The 16,494-nt window shown below is 51.6% G+C and overlaps 1 protein-coding gene across 5 annotated transcripts in view; it reads left to right on the forward strand.

Moving 5' to 3' along the window:
* The window catches only part of RASSF3 (Ras association domain family member 3), a 72,946-nt gene extending 59,151 nt beyond the window's left edge, over nt 1-13,795 (forward strand). For 4 of the 5 annotated variants that reach the window (XM_072843116.1, XM_072843117.1, XM_072843119.1 and 1 more), the window contains 5 exons: nt 3,289-3,396; nt 6,279-6,507; nt 8,131-8,240; nt 8,905-9,007; nt 11,197-13,795. In XM_072843116.1, the coding sequence (XP_072699217.1) occupies nt 3,289-3,396; nt 6,279-6,507; nt 8,131-8,240; nt 8,905-9,007; nt 11,197-11,636 (990 nt within the window). In that variant the 3' untranslated portion in view covers nt 11,637-13,795. The remainder of the gene's footprint in view (nt 1-3,288; nt 3,397-6,278; nt 6,508-8,130; nt 8,241-8,904; nt 9,008-11,196) is intronic. The other variant, XM_072843121.1, reaches the window with a different exon arrangement.
* The last annotated feature ends 2,699 nt before the right edge of the window (nt 13,796-16,494 follow it).

The raw sequence follows: 16,494 nt of genomic DNA on the forward strand, positions 1-16,494 counted from the left end.
CCCCTGACCCTGAGATCATGACCTGAGCCGATACCAGGAGTCGGATGTTTAACTGACTGAGCCACCCAGGTGCCCTTATTTTCATACCTTTTTTTTTTTTTTTAAGATTTTATTTATTTATTTATTTATTTATGAGAGAGGCACAGAGAGAAGCAGAGACACAGGAGGAGGGAGAAGCAGGCTCCCTGCAGGGAGCCCGATGTGGGATTCCATCCAGGACCCCAGGATCACGCCCTGGGCGGAGGGCAGATGCTAAACCGCCAAGCCACCCAGGAGTCCCTATTTTCGTACATTAAAAAAAATTTTTTTATACATCTTTAATGATGGGCCTTTGGTTGCCTTGATTCCTTAAATGGCACCATCCTGCTCTACAGGTCACACATGAGTGAGAGCAGCCTCAGATCTCTGCAAAATTCTCCTGTTAGGCCAGGAAGCACTTTCGAGATGATTCACTCTGGTACCTTTATTTGAACGGAAATGAGGGAGTGGACTCAGGTCACTGAGCTGAGGGCATGGGATTAGTTGGCGACAGACTTGGGATCGGAGCCCTGGCCTTGCTGGTATTGGGCATACTTTTCATAACACCCTCGTGCCCCATCTCACTGTCTACTTTTTAGTATTGGCTTTGAAGAGTCTTTGGACTGTCTGGACTGAAAAATAAATGTCGGAACAAAGCCTCATTATTTTTTTCAGCTATGGCTCGTGGCCTGCTAATTGTGGATTGGAAAGAGCCGGACAAGCAGAAAGGTGCAATATTTTTGAATTTCTTTAGAAATAGTCATTGAAGGGACACCTGAGTGGCTCAGTGGTTGAGTGCCTGCCTTCGGCCCAGGACATGACCCCGGGGTCCGGATCAAGTCCCACATCGGGTTCCCAGCACGGAGCCTGCTTCTCCCTCTGCCTGTGTCTCTCTGCCTCTCTCCCTGTGTCTCTCAGGAATAAATAAATAAAATCTTAAAAAAAAAAATCATTGAAGCTTCTGAAAAATTCGATCTATAGCTTTTTTTTTTTTTCTTTCCTAATAACCCTTGACACCAAAAATAGGATTGCTTTGGGGTTTTATGTTGGCAGACAGAATGGTCCCCAAGGGATTTGGGGCTCACTCCTCATGCTAGGGAACGAGCAGGTGTCTCGTGCTAGTTCCCCAGCATTGTCACCACTGACCCCTGGGACACCTGGACTTGGATGCCACTGAACTTGAGAAGTTACCGACATACTTTATAGTCCGCACACCTCAGCCAGTTCAGGGTGTGAATTCAAGAAACTCACGACCTGAATGGTCAAGAGCCATTTTATGTTCTTTTTTCTCTTTTATTTTTTAAAGATTTTATTTATTGGGGATCCCTGGGTGGTGCAGCGGTTTAGTGCCTGCCTGTGGCCCAGGACGTGATCCTGGGGACCCAGGATCGAATCCCACGTCGGGCTCCCGGTGCATGGAGCCTGCTTCTCCCTCTGCCTGTGTCTCTGCCTCTCTCTCTCTCTCTCTGTGACTATCATAAATAAATAAAAATTTAAAAAAAAAAAAAAAAAAAAGATTTTATTTATTTATGAGACAGAGAGAGGCAGAGACACAGGCAGAGGGAGAAGCAGGCTCCATGCAGGGAGTCCGATGTGGGACTCGATCCCGGGACCCCAGGATCACGCCATGGGCCCAAGGCAGGCACTCAACCCCTGAGCCACCCAGGGATCCTCCCCCCACCCTTTTTTTTCTTTTTTCCTTTTAAAGATTGTATGTATTTGAGAGTGAGCACGCGCATGTGCACCTGCAAGCAGGGGGCATGGGCAGAGCGAGAGGGATGAGGAGCTCCATCCCATGACGTGAGATCATGACCTGAGCTGAGATCCAGAGCCGGACAGCTAACCCATGGAGCCACCCCGGCGCCCCTAGAGTCATTTTAGGTTCTTTTGTAACGTGTTCCTACAGGTTCCTTGGTAGCCACTCCGTGGGGCCTGTGGCACCAGCTCCTGGGGACGGTGGGCACAGACTGGCGTGGGTAGCTTCCGGCTGCGAGGATGATCCAAAAAGAGACACCTGCCTGGGGGTTTTGTGGGCGATATATCAGTCCATATTAGTTACTCTTCCTCTTCTTGCCTTGAAGGTTGTTAGGATGCTTCGTCCTTTGGGTGCTACTCAGGGTTGAGTATGATCCATAGCCTTTTTGCAGGTTTTCAGACACCCATGGGGGAACAGTGGGGACCTATTCGTGTTCGTGGAAACAGCCCCTAGAGGACCTGGATTAAAATTGGATTTGGTGTGTTAACTAGTGGGGTTAGCCCCGGCAAGCCACGTCACCTCAGGAACGGGAGTGACTGAGGGTTGGTGGGCTTTGGGACCAGGCTTCAGGTAAGTTCCATCACTGCCACAGAACAGCTAAGTTTCTCTTAGCAGGTGAATTCACTTAGGACTTGATCTCCTTTGGAAACTGGAACAATGTCATCTTGGGTTAGGTTGGTGGGAGACTTAAATGCAGTACACGCCAGGTGTCTTGTCCAGCTGGCTCCGGGGGGGTTGTAGCACACAAGCTTGGGCCCTGTGACTGCATATTAGCCATTGCACAACGTCCCACACCGGTTGAGCTCTTGAGACCGTACACCACTGGCGAATCCTTCAGTGGTAAGAGGGTTCAACCAATACCGTCCTGCCCGCAGTGTAGAGAGAGGTTGGGGCCTGTGAGAATGGGCGGTTAGGGGAAATCCGGACACGAGGATTTGTTTGGAACGGAAGTGACCCTCTGGTGGGTGTCCTTAACCAGGTCCTTGCTTCGTGCCAGGTCACGTCATTAAGTCCCATACTGGGGGACGGTAGGTCCCCTTCTGCTTTGTAATGGGACTTGTGCTTTGTTTTGCTTTGTAAATGGGATGAAGCTGTAAAGAACATAAAGTTGGTAGAATGTGCTAGAGAAGCTTTCGGTAGGTGTCCTTAAATGTCGTTTCAAATGAAAATAGCCAGTCTTGCAGGTGCTCGCAGCGAATGGTGCTTGTGCAGAAGGGAAATTCAGCAAAGACGGTCTGACCAAAGGACCACGTTGAGGGAAGTGTTGCTTTTAGCTGCTGACAGATTAGTTTTATTGGCTCTACAGCCCTCGGGGAGACTTGGCCTGAGGAATGAAAGCTGTATTTGGTGTGTGACCCTGAGAGTTGAAGGGGGGGGGGGGGCATGTGTGTTAGTGTCTGTGGATTTCAAGGTCAAGTGCTCCGAGCCCTTGTGTGGGATGAGAAAAGAATCCCGGCTTATCTGCATCTCTTTCTGTGCCTGTTCATGTGCAGCATGGCCTATTTTTCTTCTAGGATGTGGAGAAAGAGAAGGAGACGCACAATTACCTCAGCAAAGAGGAAATCCAAGAGAAAGTTCACAAATACAACCTAGCAGTCACAGACAAGTTGAAGATGACCTTGGTAAGCACCCATAGTATTCTTTACGCTGACACATGTCAAAAGACAAACCTCAGTCGTCGGTGTTCCCATCTGTATGTTTTAAAAATATCTGAACGGGGCAGCCCGGGTAGCTAAGTGGTTTAGCGCCGCCTTTGGCCCGGGGCGTGATCCTGGGGCCCTGGGATCGAGTCCCACGTCGGGCTCCTTGGGTGGAGCCTGCTTCTCCCGCTGCTTGTATCTCTGTGCTTCTCTCTTTCTCTCTCTCTGTCTCTCTGTCTCTGTCTCTCATGAATAAATCTTAAAAAATCTATGAACAGCATCTGCAGAAGTTTAATGGTCAAGGCACGCGGGACAGTAACGTGGGAGTATCTCTGCAGCGCTCAGATTAAAGCTGTTCTTGAAGTAGCTTTCTCTCTACATCAGTTAACACTGGCAAGATTTATTGTAAAAGTTGTGTGACCCCTCCAGAGGATTTTTGGCGTTGAGTATAGCCGTTGCCCGTTGACCACACAGGAGGTAACTCCTTCTGGTAAGGCTTAGATAAGTTTTATCTTGGGCAAATACATTTGCAAGTGGCGGCAAGAGGACTTCATGGCCCTGGATTAGAATACAGTTGAGCTAAGACTCCTCGGGGCTGGTTGTCCTGGAAGATGGCAGAGGTAACCCTCAGCTGCTACCCACCGTTGTTCCGAGGGCCGTGGGGAGTGAGGGTACGGGGGAAGAAGGCCCAGGCCTTAGTGCCCTGGACGGAGAGCCCGCAGCGAGGCCGGAGTATCCCGGGCCTCCCCCTGGCCTGGCGTCTGCCTCGGCCTCTGGCTGCACCTGCCAGCCCTCGGTGCGTCCCCGGGGCCCTTGGGCTCCTGCCTCTCAGGCCGTTGACTGTGAACTGACCGTTCAGCAGAGGACCGGGCGACTCGCTTAGACAGGACTTTGGGAAGGAGCATGACCTATAAAACCTCGTGAGAAAGCATCCCTCCCCAGGGGGACTCCCCCGAAAGCGGGGAGCCGGACACACGATCCCAAGATTAGTCTTCATTACTCTGGCAGTGATGCTTCTCTGGTTTCAAATGCATTTTGCATCGAAGGAGACCTATTCTGCTTGCCACGGGTTCTTCTTCCCTCCCCCGTGGAGATTAAAACACGCAAGGTCGCATCTCATTACAAACCTAGAAGACTGGGTTTTTTTTAGATTTTATTTATGTATTCATGAAAGAGAGAGGCAGAGACACAGGGAGAGGGAGAAGTAGGGTTCCCTGCAGGGAGCCTGAAGCGGGACTGGATCCCGGGACCCCAGGATCGCACCCTGGGCCAAAGGCAGGTGCTAAACCACTGGGCCACCCAGGGATCCCCAAACCTAGAAGTTTTAAGTGTTGTGTGATACTTTGCACAAGAACGAGCAAGTCAATCAGTGTTGTAAATTGATCTTGTGGAAAGGAAGAAAAATAAATGGGCTTAAAAGGAGGTTTTTTAAAGTTTTAGTTTAACTGTCCCATTTCTATATGACACCTGATGATTTGTTTTAATAAAAAAAAATAAAACATTAGAATACTTTTTCCCCCCTAAATACACTGGATGTGTATTTAGAAATAGTTTTAGAAAAAAGTGAAGACTAGGCCATCGTTATTATTTTTGGCAACTAAGAGACCGTAAGTCTACCATCATTTAGAACAAATACTAATAAACTCAGCAAGTCGTGTATATTAAATATGTGCAGTTTTCCTGTATAAAAAGCATCCCTCAATAAAACAGAAAATAGTATCCAGAAGGGAGGTATAAATACAGGGCAAGACAAAAAGGACAAGGGCTTAGAATATCCACAGGTCACACTAGCTTCTACTTGTTTTACACTTGCTGCTGGAGGCACCCGAGATGCATCATCCCGTGCCCCACGCTGTAGGGGACAAATGCTGTGCCTGGACATTTCAGTGAAATTGATTTAGGACACCCATTATTGCCACCAGGAATGACACCGTGTGCGGTGCCTGGGGGGCTCAGCGGTTGAGCGCCTGCCTTCAGCTCAGGGCGTGATCCTGGGGGCCAGGGATCGAGTCCCACATCGGGTTCCCCAAGGGAGCCTGCTTCTCCCTCTGCCTGGGTCTCTGTCTCTGTCTCTGTGTCTCTGTGTCTCTCATGAATAAATAAATAAAATCTTAAAAAAAAGGAGGGGGGATGAGCTAGCTTGTTTGCATATTGTTCCCTCCAGCTTTGCTTGGCTGTTTCCAGGTACCCTAGCGACCTTCTCTTCTTTCTCTTTTCCCTTTCCCCTTCTTTTCTTTTTCCTTTTCTTTTCTAGAGAGCTGAGCAGGGGGAGAGAGAGAAGCAGGCTCCCCACTGAGCAAGGACACCCCCGCCCCCAGCCATGAGGGGCTCCATCCAGGACCCCGGGATCGGGACCTGAGCCTAAGGCAGGTGCTTAGCTGACCGAGCCAGCCAGGCGCCCCGTGACCTTCCTTTTCTGGGTGATAGCTGGCCCCCAGCTGCAGATGTTTGCTCTAAGCAGCTTGCCCCGACGTGTCCCCCACGCACAAGTGCCCCTTGGGAGTCTCTGGCCCCTGCTCCAGGCCCCTGCTCTGGGGGACGGGAACCCTTCCGGCCACCCCCACCTTCCACCGGTGGCCGCAGAGGCGTCAGTCTCTGCTTGGTCCCCGCAGCACCAGGAAGCGTCTGTCGCCGCATCTGTCCTGCAGACCCCTTCCGTCCGTCCCTGGAAGCACTGCCTGCTGCCCGGTGGCGCTGACCTCCCTCCCAGATCCTGCCCTTAGGGGCAATCTTTAGTGAAGCTCTACGGCTGTAGGAGCTCAGATCGAGAGGAAGGGGGTCTCCTAGTCTTCCGTCCTGCTAGGCTCCTTCTCTAGAAGGCCACGGGTGGCCCAACCAACGTGCGCTTTTTCTTCCTGCTTCAGAATTCAAATGGGATTTACACTGGCTTCATTAAAGTCCAGATGGAGCTCTGCAGCCCCCCCCAGACTTCTGGAAAGCTCGCTCCCAGCAGCAACGGCTGCATGAACACGCTTCACATCAGCAGCACGAACACCGTCGGGGAAGTGATCGAGGCCCTGCTCAAGAAGTTTCTCGTGACCGAGAGCCCTGCCAAGTTTGCACTTTATAAGCGTTGTCATAGGGAAGACCAAGGTACGCTGCCAGGCCTGGGATGAAGTGGCCTCTGCTTTCAGGTCTTTGTCCTCCTCAGCAGAGGGAACACGGCTGGGTGTGTGGATCCCAGAGCCCAGGGACAGATTCGGGAAGCCACGGTGACTGGGGCGTACCCTGGCAGTGCTTCCCGGCCTTCCGTAGTCTCGAGCCGGGCAGTTGTGGCTCCGGGGAGCTCCGAGGTGTCCACACATGATGGGCATTTGCGGCGGGTTTTGTGATGTGTTCACGGGGTGGGGGGCATAGCTTAGAGTTTTTTTAAGCCTTAACTTTAATGCCCTTCAGGACAAAAAAAGAATGCCTCTGTGCTTGGAGGTTGCACGAGCGCACTCCACCAGGAGTGGCTTGGGGCCTTGCCCCGGGGGCCTCCAGGATGGGGAGGCGCACGCGCGTCCCCGCAGGCCTCAGACTTGCTGCGCAGAGGCAGCCGCGTTCTCTCTCCCGGGCTGGGCAGCGGCATCGGGCTCCCCAGGGGCACGTCCGGGGGATGCAGGACGCTCGGCTGCCGTCGGCCTCTGACCTCATACCGCGCTCAGCGGGCAGGCCGAGACGGTTAAGCGAACCAACACTGGAAGAGGCGCTGAGCGGCGGCTGTCCCCCGCGGTGGAGGCCCGGTCCGCTGGTCACCAGGGTCTCCCTTGAGTGTGTCCGTGTGTGCGGCGGTCAGCTACCTGGGCTGTTGCAGGAGGAAGAGCTGCTGGGGTGACACGCTCGAGGTGTCCTCCGTTTGCCCGGGGACGAGCGCAGCTGGATGCCGAGCGTGCACCTCGCCCCAGCTGCGGCCTGGGCCCTGCAGCACGCAAAGAGCCACAGGCCCAGGCTCCAAGAGAGGGGATTTACACCTGCAGGGAAGCCCGCAGCTCTGAGGCCCTTCCCTCCAGGAGCGCTGGACTAACGTGCACGAGCTCGGGTGGCATCGCGTCCTGCCGGCTGCACTGCCTGCCCGCCTGGACTTGAGCTGCACAGACGGACAGCAGGAGCATCCTGTGGAAATACTGCCCTCCTGGGCGGCAGCTTCTTTCAGCAGTGCAGGCGGTGCTGGGTCCCTCGTGTGTATGTGTCTGTCTGTCTCACAGGAGACACGCACAGCTGTGCCTAAACCCATCAGAGCTTGCGTTCCGACTGCTTGGTTTGTTTGCAGCTGCTAATAATTCTAAATTAATCTACAGAGAGAGTTGCTCTGATTTTGTGTTCTTTGGATGGTATATTTTTACTGTTTTATTTATTTATTATTTATTTTTCTATCTATTTATTTATTACTGTTTCTTAAAGGGGTTGCAGGTGCTTGCGTAAAGCGTATTGCTTTCTAAATGGAGCAGCAGAATGCGTTCTGAGCCCATCTTGGGACTAACTAATACCTGTTTGAATTCACTCCTGAGAATCATTTCCTTTCTAATTAAGATATAGCATATACTGTGCAGCTGGAACGTAAATAGATTTCATTCCACTGCCGGCCGTTCAAGGGGATAAGATGAGGAGGAGGTCGACCTGGGGGCTGGGTGTCGTGCGCTGTGGCCTGGGTCGGGAGGAGGGGATAGAGAGCTGGGTGTGGGGTCCAGGGAAGGGCGCGATGCTGTGTAACGGGCTGCTTGCTTCCTTACGCAGTCTATGCCTGCAAGCTCTCAGACCGGGAACATCCGCTCTACCTGCGTTTGGTAGCTGGGCCCAGGACAGACACACTGAGTTTCGTTCTTCGTGAACATGAAATCGGAGAGGTAAGTGATTGTTCGTTCTTCCTTTAAACCACATAGAGCAGCTGGCTCTGTTTTACTGCTGTATTCCCAGTGGGGGGTGGGGATGAGGGGGAACAGGAGGAGAGAGAATGTGCACGCACGTCTGGCCGTCTGTCTGTATCTCTTGGGATGGGGAGAGCTGGTCTGCAGAGGACCATTTTCTGTGTGTTTTTGAATTGCCAGAAATGAACCCAAAGTTAGCCTACAATGTATCTACAAAATACAGATATCTAGGTCTGTACGTTTTTTTGCAATATCTATTGTCTTGGTTTGTAATTCTCAGAAGTGGGAAGAGAGCGAGTAAGAAACTTTCCTCCCACCCAAAGAGCCCTTTTCACTCTTTCTACCTCCAAATTAGCCTAATCCAGCTAAACCATGAAAGTTGATACTCTCCATATGTTTGCTACTAACAGACCTCTCCAGGCTCCTTCGTTTGAAGGGAAATGAAAGGAAATGTAATCAAAAAGTACAATGTCCTACGCACAAAAAGGAAATGCAGCCTTTTTTTTTTTTTTTTTAAACCATGAAGGACATAAAACTTTGTAGAATCTTTTTTTTTTTCTCTTGCCAAAATGATTTTTATTTTTTTGCCAAAGGGATTTAGAAATTACGTTTGTATGTGCATCATTTGCCATTTTCTCTCCAGGGAGGATTGAATTTAGGCCAGTTCAGTTGGAGGAAGAAAAGCCCTTCATACAGTCCTTCTCTAGATCAAATGCCAGCTTTAAGACGACACTTGAGTCAATCTTGTAAGCCCTGGGTGTCTGTCTGCTGTCTGAACAGGAAATGGTATGAATTGTCCGTGTGCAACATTGTGTGATGCAGTGAGAATAGTTTCCAGGGTAAAAGCTAGGAAACCGGGCCTCTGCTTCCTACTGTTCCTCTTGTTAGTTGAGGAGCATGACCTCGGGTAGAATTTCTCATCTTTTCAGTCCTCGGGTTTGAAATCTGTGAAGTGGGACTAAAGACTTTAAAGGGTGGTTTTGAGTCACAAATTAAAAATATATGTGAACATGCCTTGTAAATTATGGTCCTAGATCTGTAAGTTGCAACCTGATTTGGGGAGTTTTAGGAAGACTGCTACTTTAATTAATAGAAAGTAGAAAGTTCTTTCCTCCTACTCCATGTTTCTTTGATAACCAGGTCAGAATTCTTCTCCAGGAAGCCTTCTGCCATTGTGCCTACTTGGTGGTTTCATTCTTTCTGTTGCATCTGTCCCATTTGTATTAGGCTGTCTCCTGTCTTTTCCCTCCCCACGCCCCTGGGAGTTCCCATCAGAAGTTGTTCCCGGGGCACCTGGGTGACTCAGTCAGTTGAGCATCCAACCCTTGGTTTCAGCTTGGGTCATGGTTTTGGGGTTGTGAGATCAAGCCTGGCATGGGATGGGGTCTGTGCTCTCTGCTCAGTGGTAGTCAGGCTTGGGATTCTCGCCCCCTGCCCCTCCCCCTGTTCATGTGCGTATACTCACTCACGCTCTCTCTCTCAAATAAATAAATAAATCTTAAAAAAGGAGAGAGAGAAAAATTGTTCCTGGTTAAGGCAGTGATTCTCAGCGGAGGTCCCAGGGAGGATGTGGTGGTTGGAAAACAAACAAAAAACCAAAATCTTCCCCAGTGATGGCAAGCACCTTTCTTGACCTTTACTGATCAATCAAGAAAATTTTTATTTATTTTTTATTTTTATTTATTTATTTATGATAGAGAGAGAGAGAGGCAGAGACACAGGCAGAGGGAGAAGCAGGCTCCATGCAGGGAGCCTGACGTGGGACTCAGTCCTGGGACTCCAGGATCGCGCCCTGGGCCAAAGGCAGGCACTAAACCACTGAGCCACCCAGGGATCCCAATCAAGAAAAATTTTAAACCCCACAGTGTTTATTTTGTGCCTTCTGTGTACCCGGTGCTATTGTGGAAACAAGTCAGAGACTCGGGCAAGAGGCTCAGCCTGGATAGTGAGAAGCTCCACAGCTGCAGCGTGGGTAAAGTGTAGGTGAGGGAGATACTAAGCAAATAATCATCGTAATTTTTAAATCTCTTGTGATCAGGGCTGTCATTGCTCAGTGCGGGCTTCTAGTAGACCACGTCCTGGGTGGGAAGGGAAGGAGGAAGGAAATCGTGGAAAACTTCTTTTGAGGAAGTGGCATCTAAGCTGAGACGTGAAGGTTGAGTAGGAGTTCGCCAGGCAGCGTGGAGAGCGTGGGCAGAGCTACTGAGGGAAATGTGAGTAGGACAGCGTGAGAGAGGGGAGCGGAGAGGTTAGAGTCTTGCAGACTTAGCAGGAACAACCAGGGGAAGCCATCGAACAACTATAGCAGGGGCCGGGCATGCCTGGATTTGCGTGTTCCAGAGAGTAGTCCGGCTGGCTGTTGGAGGAACAGATTGGGGAATGGAAGAGTGGAGTCGGGGTCATGGGGCGGGTTCTTCCGGGGCCTGGAGAAGAGGGCAGTGACCGAGGAGGCAGCAGAGGTAGCAGAGAAAAGCAGGCCAGTTGGAGAGCCACTTAGGAGCTGGTGAGATGGGGGGGTGGGGAGGCAGCAGTGACCGTGGGGGCTGCAGGGAGAGGGCGGGGGGAGTGGCTCCTGTTGCTTCTGGGCTCAGGTGGAGGGGGGCCAGGTCAGAGGCCAAAGTGTCTAGTGTACCTGGGGCCCTGAGGCCTGTCCTCGGCCCCAGTGAGAGCTGGTATGGAGAGCTGTGGGAGGCCTGAGTTGGCCTGGGTGCCCTCCCGGGGGCCCGGGGCTGTGTGGGTGCCCTCCCGGGGGCCGGGGCTGGGGCTGGGCCTACATGTTTTCCCAGGGGGCCATCCTGGGTGCCCTTCCTGGGGGCCGGGCCTGGGCCTGGGTGCCATCCTGGGTGCCCTCCCCGGGGCAGGGCCGGAGCGGGAGGGGTGGCCGCCCCCCACGCGCTCAGGCCGCCCCCTCCGTCCCCGCCTTGTGTCCCCGCAGTGGGAAGCCTTCAGCCTCCCGGAGCTGCAGAATTTCTTGCGCATCCTGGACAAGGAGGAAGCCGAGCAGCTGCAGAGCGTGCGGCGGCGCTACGCGGCCTACAGACACAAGCTGGAGGAAGCCCTGGGCGAGGTGTGGAAGCCCGACTAGGACGCGGGGCCTGTGTCCGAAGCGGCTGCCGCGGGGCTGTCGTCGGGGCTGTCGTCACGGCTGTCATCGCGGCTGTCGCCTGGGCCCCTCGGCGGCCCGCTGCCGGGCAGCTTCTCGGTGGTTCTGCGGCACCGACCCCCCGGCAAGCTGTGAATCTGCTCGTGTGGCCCGGAGCCGCCCAGGCTGCTTGGAAGCAGGGACTCTGGGGTTTTTGTTTTTGGGTTTTATTTCCTTACTCTGTTTTAGTTAATTCTGTGATGAGGACGTTCAGCTTCAGGATATGCAGGTGATTTTTTCCAGGCTTCACAAGGAATCTATCCGAATACTTGTCCCGTGTTGAAGTTACCTGTCCGGGTGACGTTTTTCTTCTTGTTTTTAGATGTCAGGGGATGCGATCTGTGGGAGTGGAGAGGCCAGGACCAGGGACCCTGAGGAGGTTGTGAAGGGAGACTAGGAGCTCGACCGAGAAGGTGCCGAGCAGGTGTGGAGGCAGTGGCCTCGGCAGGGCAGGTGCACAGGGCAGGTGCATGTAGGTGACGCGAAGGCTTATGGTTTTGAGGTTAAGCTTGCTGTAGGATAGCTGGATTTGCTGGTAAGTGTAATGTGGGAGCAGAGCCAAAGAAAGTAGGAGCTGGACCCAGAGGAGGAATGGGAAGTCTGCAGCTGACCGGAGACTCGAACCTTCTGGCAGGTGGAGCTCGTGGGCCCAGATGGAGGGGGAGCCCTGCAGCCGGGTCGCCCCCTGAGGACCGGCCTGGGGGGGGTGCAGTGATCACCTGCTAACTTCTGTCCTGTGATGCGCCCCTCCCCCCCAGCTGTTTTCTGAGTTGAAGAGGATTCTGGGTCCGGGGGCAGGGGTGGTGGCAGTTTTCTTGCTAGCTGGGAGATGGAGGTAGAGAGCTCTTAGCATCCATGTGTGACAGTCACTCCCTTCCTTTCCCTATTTTTCCTTCTTCCTCGCACTTTCCCCTCTTCCTGCTCCACTCCCACCTCTTTCCCCCTCCCCCTCCTCAGCGACTGCCCTCTGCTTACCTGAGGATATAGTTATAGACTCAGGGCCTTCAGATCCTCCTGCCAGGAGTCCTGGTCTGTAAAGAGGAGGGTGGCCAGGGACGGAGGACTCCCCCCGCCCCCAAAAGCCAAGCACACAAGAGGGGTTCTTTGCGGAAATGCTTTAACAAAAGTGCATGTTCCTACCCACCAAAGAAAGGCATGTGCAATGGAAGCCTTCCTTTAAAGCACAGTAAATAACCTCATTTTCTTTGCAGCAATCTGAAGACAATGGGAAAGATGTGCTGTGGTTCTAAAGGGGCCTTATAATCTACTTTTCAGTCTAGATATATTTTGTTTTATAAATTCCCAAGGAATTGTCAACACTCTGGTGACACCTAATGGATTCTTTTTGAAATTCCAAGGTGCTTCATTTCTTTGCCTCTTAAGTGAACTGTGCCTTTTATTGCATTTCTGTTCCCCTCTTGGTGGCGCTTCTGACTTTTCAGAGACTGCCCGTCCTGGTGGAGGCAGGTGTAAGCCGTGGTTCTGCGGCGCCACATGAGTTACTGAGACAATCATATCTTCCTAAGCATTTTAAGGAGAGTTGGAAAAAAAATAAAGTAGAACTAGCTATAAAATATGTATGGCACATCTTGTTTAATTTTGCATGGAACTTCTTTTTAGTGCATTGATGAGGTTTTAGTGACATCGTCATCCGACACTTTACCTTTATTGTTCAGGGAATGCCCTCATGATTTTTATACTGGTTTTACTGTTCAGACTGTGGCTTGGGTTTGCGTATACTGTTATCAGCCAGCTGGTCTTTCGGTTGCCCACTCAGTAAGCTTATATTTTGTGAAGCATTTGTTTCTCAGATTAAGACACTGTTAGAACCTAAAGTAGTAGCTGATGGTTATCTGTGAATTTTTTTTTTTTTTTTTTTACTTGAAATAGATTGTCTAAAATAGGCATCCTCCTCCGTAGTATCCAGAACCTCGCTCGTTGCCGTGTGCACTACAAGTTGCAGTTTGGAGAACTTGCCGTATTGAAAAATCTGTCAGTGAATATAGTTCGATACTGATGTTCTCTGCCAAACACTGGTTCCTGCAGCAGCATTTTTCATGCATAAAAGAAGAAAGGCCACGATGGCCAGAGATTTAAAAAAAAAAATCATTGTACAAATTGTTATGTTAAATTAAACTAAGCTTTGCTGTAATACTGTTTTCTCTTCAATAAGTGATGGTACCGGAATGTTGTCTAAGTGAAGGGGGGGTAGTATTGCAGGGGAGCAATCTAAATCGCAGAAGTAAAAAAAAAAAAAAAAAAAAAAAAAAAAAAAAAAAAGGTATATTTATAATTTTGATGAGTTTATTTTTATAGGGAAGATTTTTCTTCCCTACAGTTGTTCCTGGAATGGCAAATTGTTTCCATTTATTAAAAGTCGAAGTTGTTCGTTGATGTTTGTTCGTGTGTTTTTATTTACGATAATAACGTGCCGGGTAAACGGAGGCCACGGGAGTGGGACGAGCTGCAGGAGGGTGTCCTGGGCATGGGGGCCCGCGCGCCCTCCAGGTGCTGCCTCTCCTGTTTTCTTACCCCTCGGGGGGATCCCTGGCGGCGGCTCTGCTCCCAGACGCGGCCTGAACAGTTGCATCGTGAGGTCTCCGTCTGTCGGGGTGAACCAAGAATCGGTGGCGGGAGGGCACCTGCGGGTTCCTGAGAAGGCCTCGCCCTGTGCCCTCCGTTCCCGCCTTCAGGCCTCCCGTCCTTGACGCACAGCCACCTGGGTTCACCCTGTGTGTGTCCGCGTGAGTGTCCCTGGTGGTGGCATGGGGGGCATGTGGTGGTCAGCAAGGGGCACCGGGTGCTGACATGGGGGGTGACCTGGGCACCTGCTCCAGGCCGGCGTGTGTCCGGCTGCACGGCCCCTGGAGGCGGGGGGTTGGGGGCAGGAGCGAGGCTGTGGCCCTGGGCAAGGGGAAAGCATTTCGGGTCCGTAGCTGCTTTATTGATGTATTTATAAAGATTTTTATTATTTATTTGAGAGCGAGCCAGAGCATGAGCAGCGGGGGAGGGAGAAGCAGACCCTGACCCCCAGCGGGGAGCCCGATTCAGGGCTCGATCCCAGGACCCTGGGATCACCACCAGAGCTGAAGGCAGATGCTTAAGTGACTATGCCACCCAGGTGCCCCCCCACAAAGCTGTTTTATTTATTTTATTTATTTATTTTTTTTTTTTTTAATTTTTTTTTTTAACTTATGATAGTCAGAGAGAGAGATGCAGAGACATAGGCAGAGGGAGAAGCAGGCTCCATGCACCGGGAGCCTGATGTGGGATTCGATCCTGGGTCTCCAGGATCGTGCCCTGGGCCAAAGGCAGGCGCCAAACCACTGCACCACCCAGGGATCCCTATTTATTTTATTTTTAAATTTATCTTTTAAAATATTTTATTTATTCTTGAGACACAGAGAGAGGCAGAGACACAGGCATAGGGAGAAGCAGGCTCCACGCAGGGAGCCCGATGCGGGGCTCGATCCCGGGACCCCAGGATCACACCCTGGGCTGAAGGCAGGGGCTACACCGCTGAGCCACCGGGGTGTCCCCCAAAACTGTTGTAGAAGTGAAAATATCAGGCTAGCAAGGACGGCTTGGTATAGGTCTCTGGTGAATTAGCCAAGGGAACCTAGTTTGGGAGTTGGGCCTGGGTTACTACCCAAGGACACGGTGGGTTTTTAGGAATTTTTATCTTTTAAAGGGAGTTGGTTAGCTTCTTGCTCTAGGCTTTTTGTCAGAATTTGTCACCAGTTGGTAACTTGTTTAAATTTCCTTGTTTTGCAGAATCCTCGTGAATGGCAATCCTGTGCGTGCGTGTGAAGGGAAGGGGAAGGTCCCTTTACTGTGGCACGAATTCAAACCAAGTGTTGACGGTGTGCCGGGCGTTAGTCTAAAAACCTTAATAACACGTATTCATTCATTTTCTCCCCCGTGAGGTAGGTGTCCACCTGCCTGGTCCTGCCCCGCTGCTCCCCCGTCCTGGGGGCTCTGATCCAGTTTTCCAGGTCACCTGCCAATTAAAAGCCCAGAACGAGCAGTTCGTCTGGAAGCCAGCCTCTCAGTCGGTGCAGTGGGGATTTGGGGACATGAAAGGACAACCGTCCTCCCCTGTGGTTGTGCATTTAGCATCCCGTCCAAGGGATTACAGGTCACACGGTATTGAACCATCCACGTGCGTTTTCATTCCACAGGTTCTGTTGTGTGGGATGGGCTGACGGGGCAGGGAGCTGGGCCAGTGTGCCCCACCCCCCATGCACTCCGTACCCCCGAAGCACTAGAAGCCTGGCTGGGGGGGTGCAGGGTTCCCACGGTGCAGGGTTCCCATGGCGGAGGCGGGAGCTCCACTCCCTGGTGCAGGATGAGCCTCTCCAGAGGAGCACAGGAAACCAAGTACTCAGGGTCCTCAAAGTGCACACTTGTCTGGTGTGACTGACCACATGCCTAACTGGGTGTGCAGAAGAGCAGCCTTGTGCACAGATTAGGGATGGGGATGGGAGCGGGTTGCATTAAATCACTTCCAGGTGAAGCGTCATCGGTGGGGTTGTGTTGGTTTTGCTTGCGTTTTTTGGTTGGTGCCTTTTGGTTTCATTTTGGTTTGGGGCAGCCCTTGCCCTGGAGTTCTGCAAGGTGAGGGTGGCAGGGTGGAGGACAGACCCTTTTGATCTCAAATAGCAGTCTCCAAGGACACTTGTGACTCATGTGCGGCTCACGTAGGACTTGGCAGCAGCTGGACCCCAGAAGCGCCTCTCTCCTTCCCCTCTTGGAAATGTGAATATTGGAATTTTTAAATGTTTATACACAAACAGTGGAGCGCCGGAGCTCTTTGTACACTTCAAAGGAAGTTGGGGTTTTTGGCTTTGCTTCTGGAAGGGCGTTACTGCAACCAGAGTAGTTCCTTTACATCTTTCTACGTGAGTCTTAGTTTTTTAATGCATCTGGGTCTTGGGTGGGGGGGTGTCTGGGGGCCCCCCTTGTTTCTGGCAGCCTTTATTAGCAGGAGGGATTAATGAAATCCTGTGTAGTTCCTTCTCTGAAGTGGAGCCCCAGGCGGCTTTGCTCTCCTGCTCTCTGATTTTCTTCTCTCACGCCCCGTGCCTTTAG

The sequence above is a fragment of the Canis lupus genome, chromosome 11, assembly GCF_048164855.1.
Source record: "Canis lupus baileyi chromosome 11, mCanLup2.hap1, whole genome shotgun sequence".
NCBI lineage: Eukaryota > Metazoa > Chordata > Mammalia > Carnivora > Canidae > Canis > Canis lupus.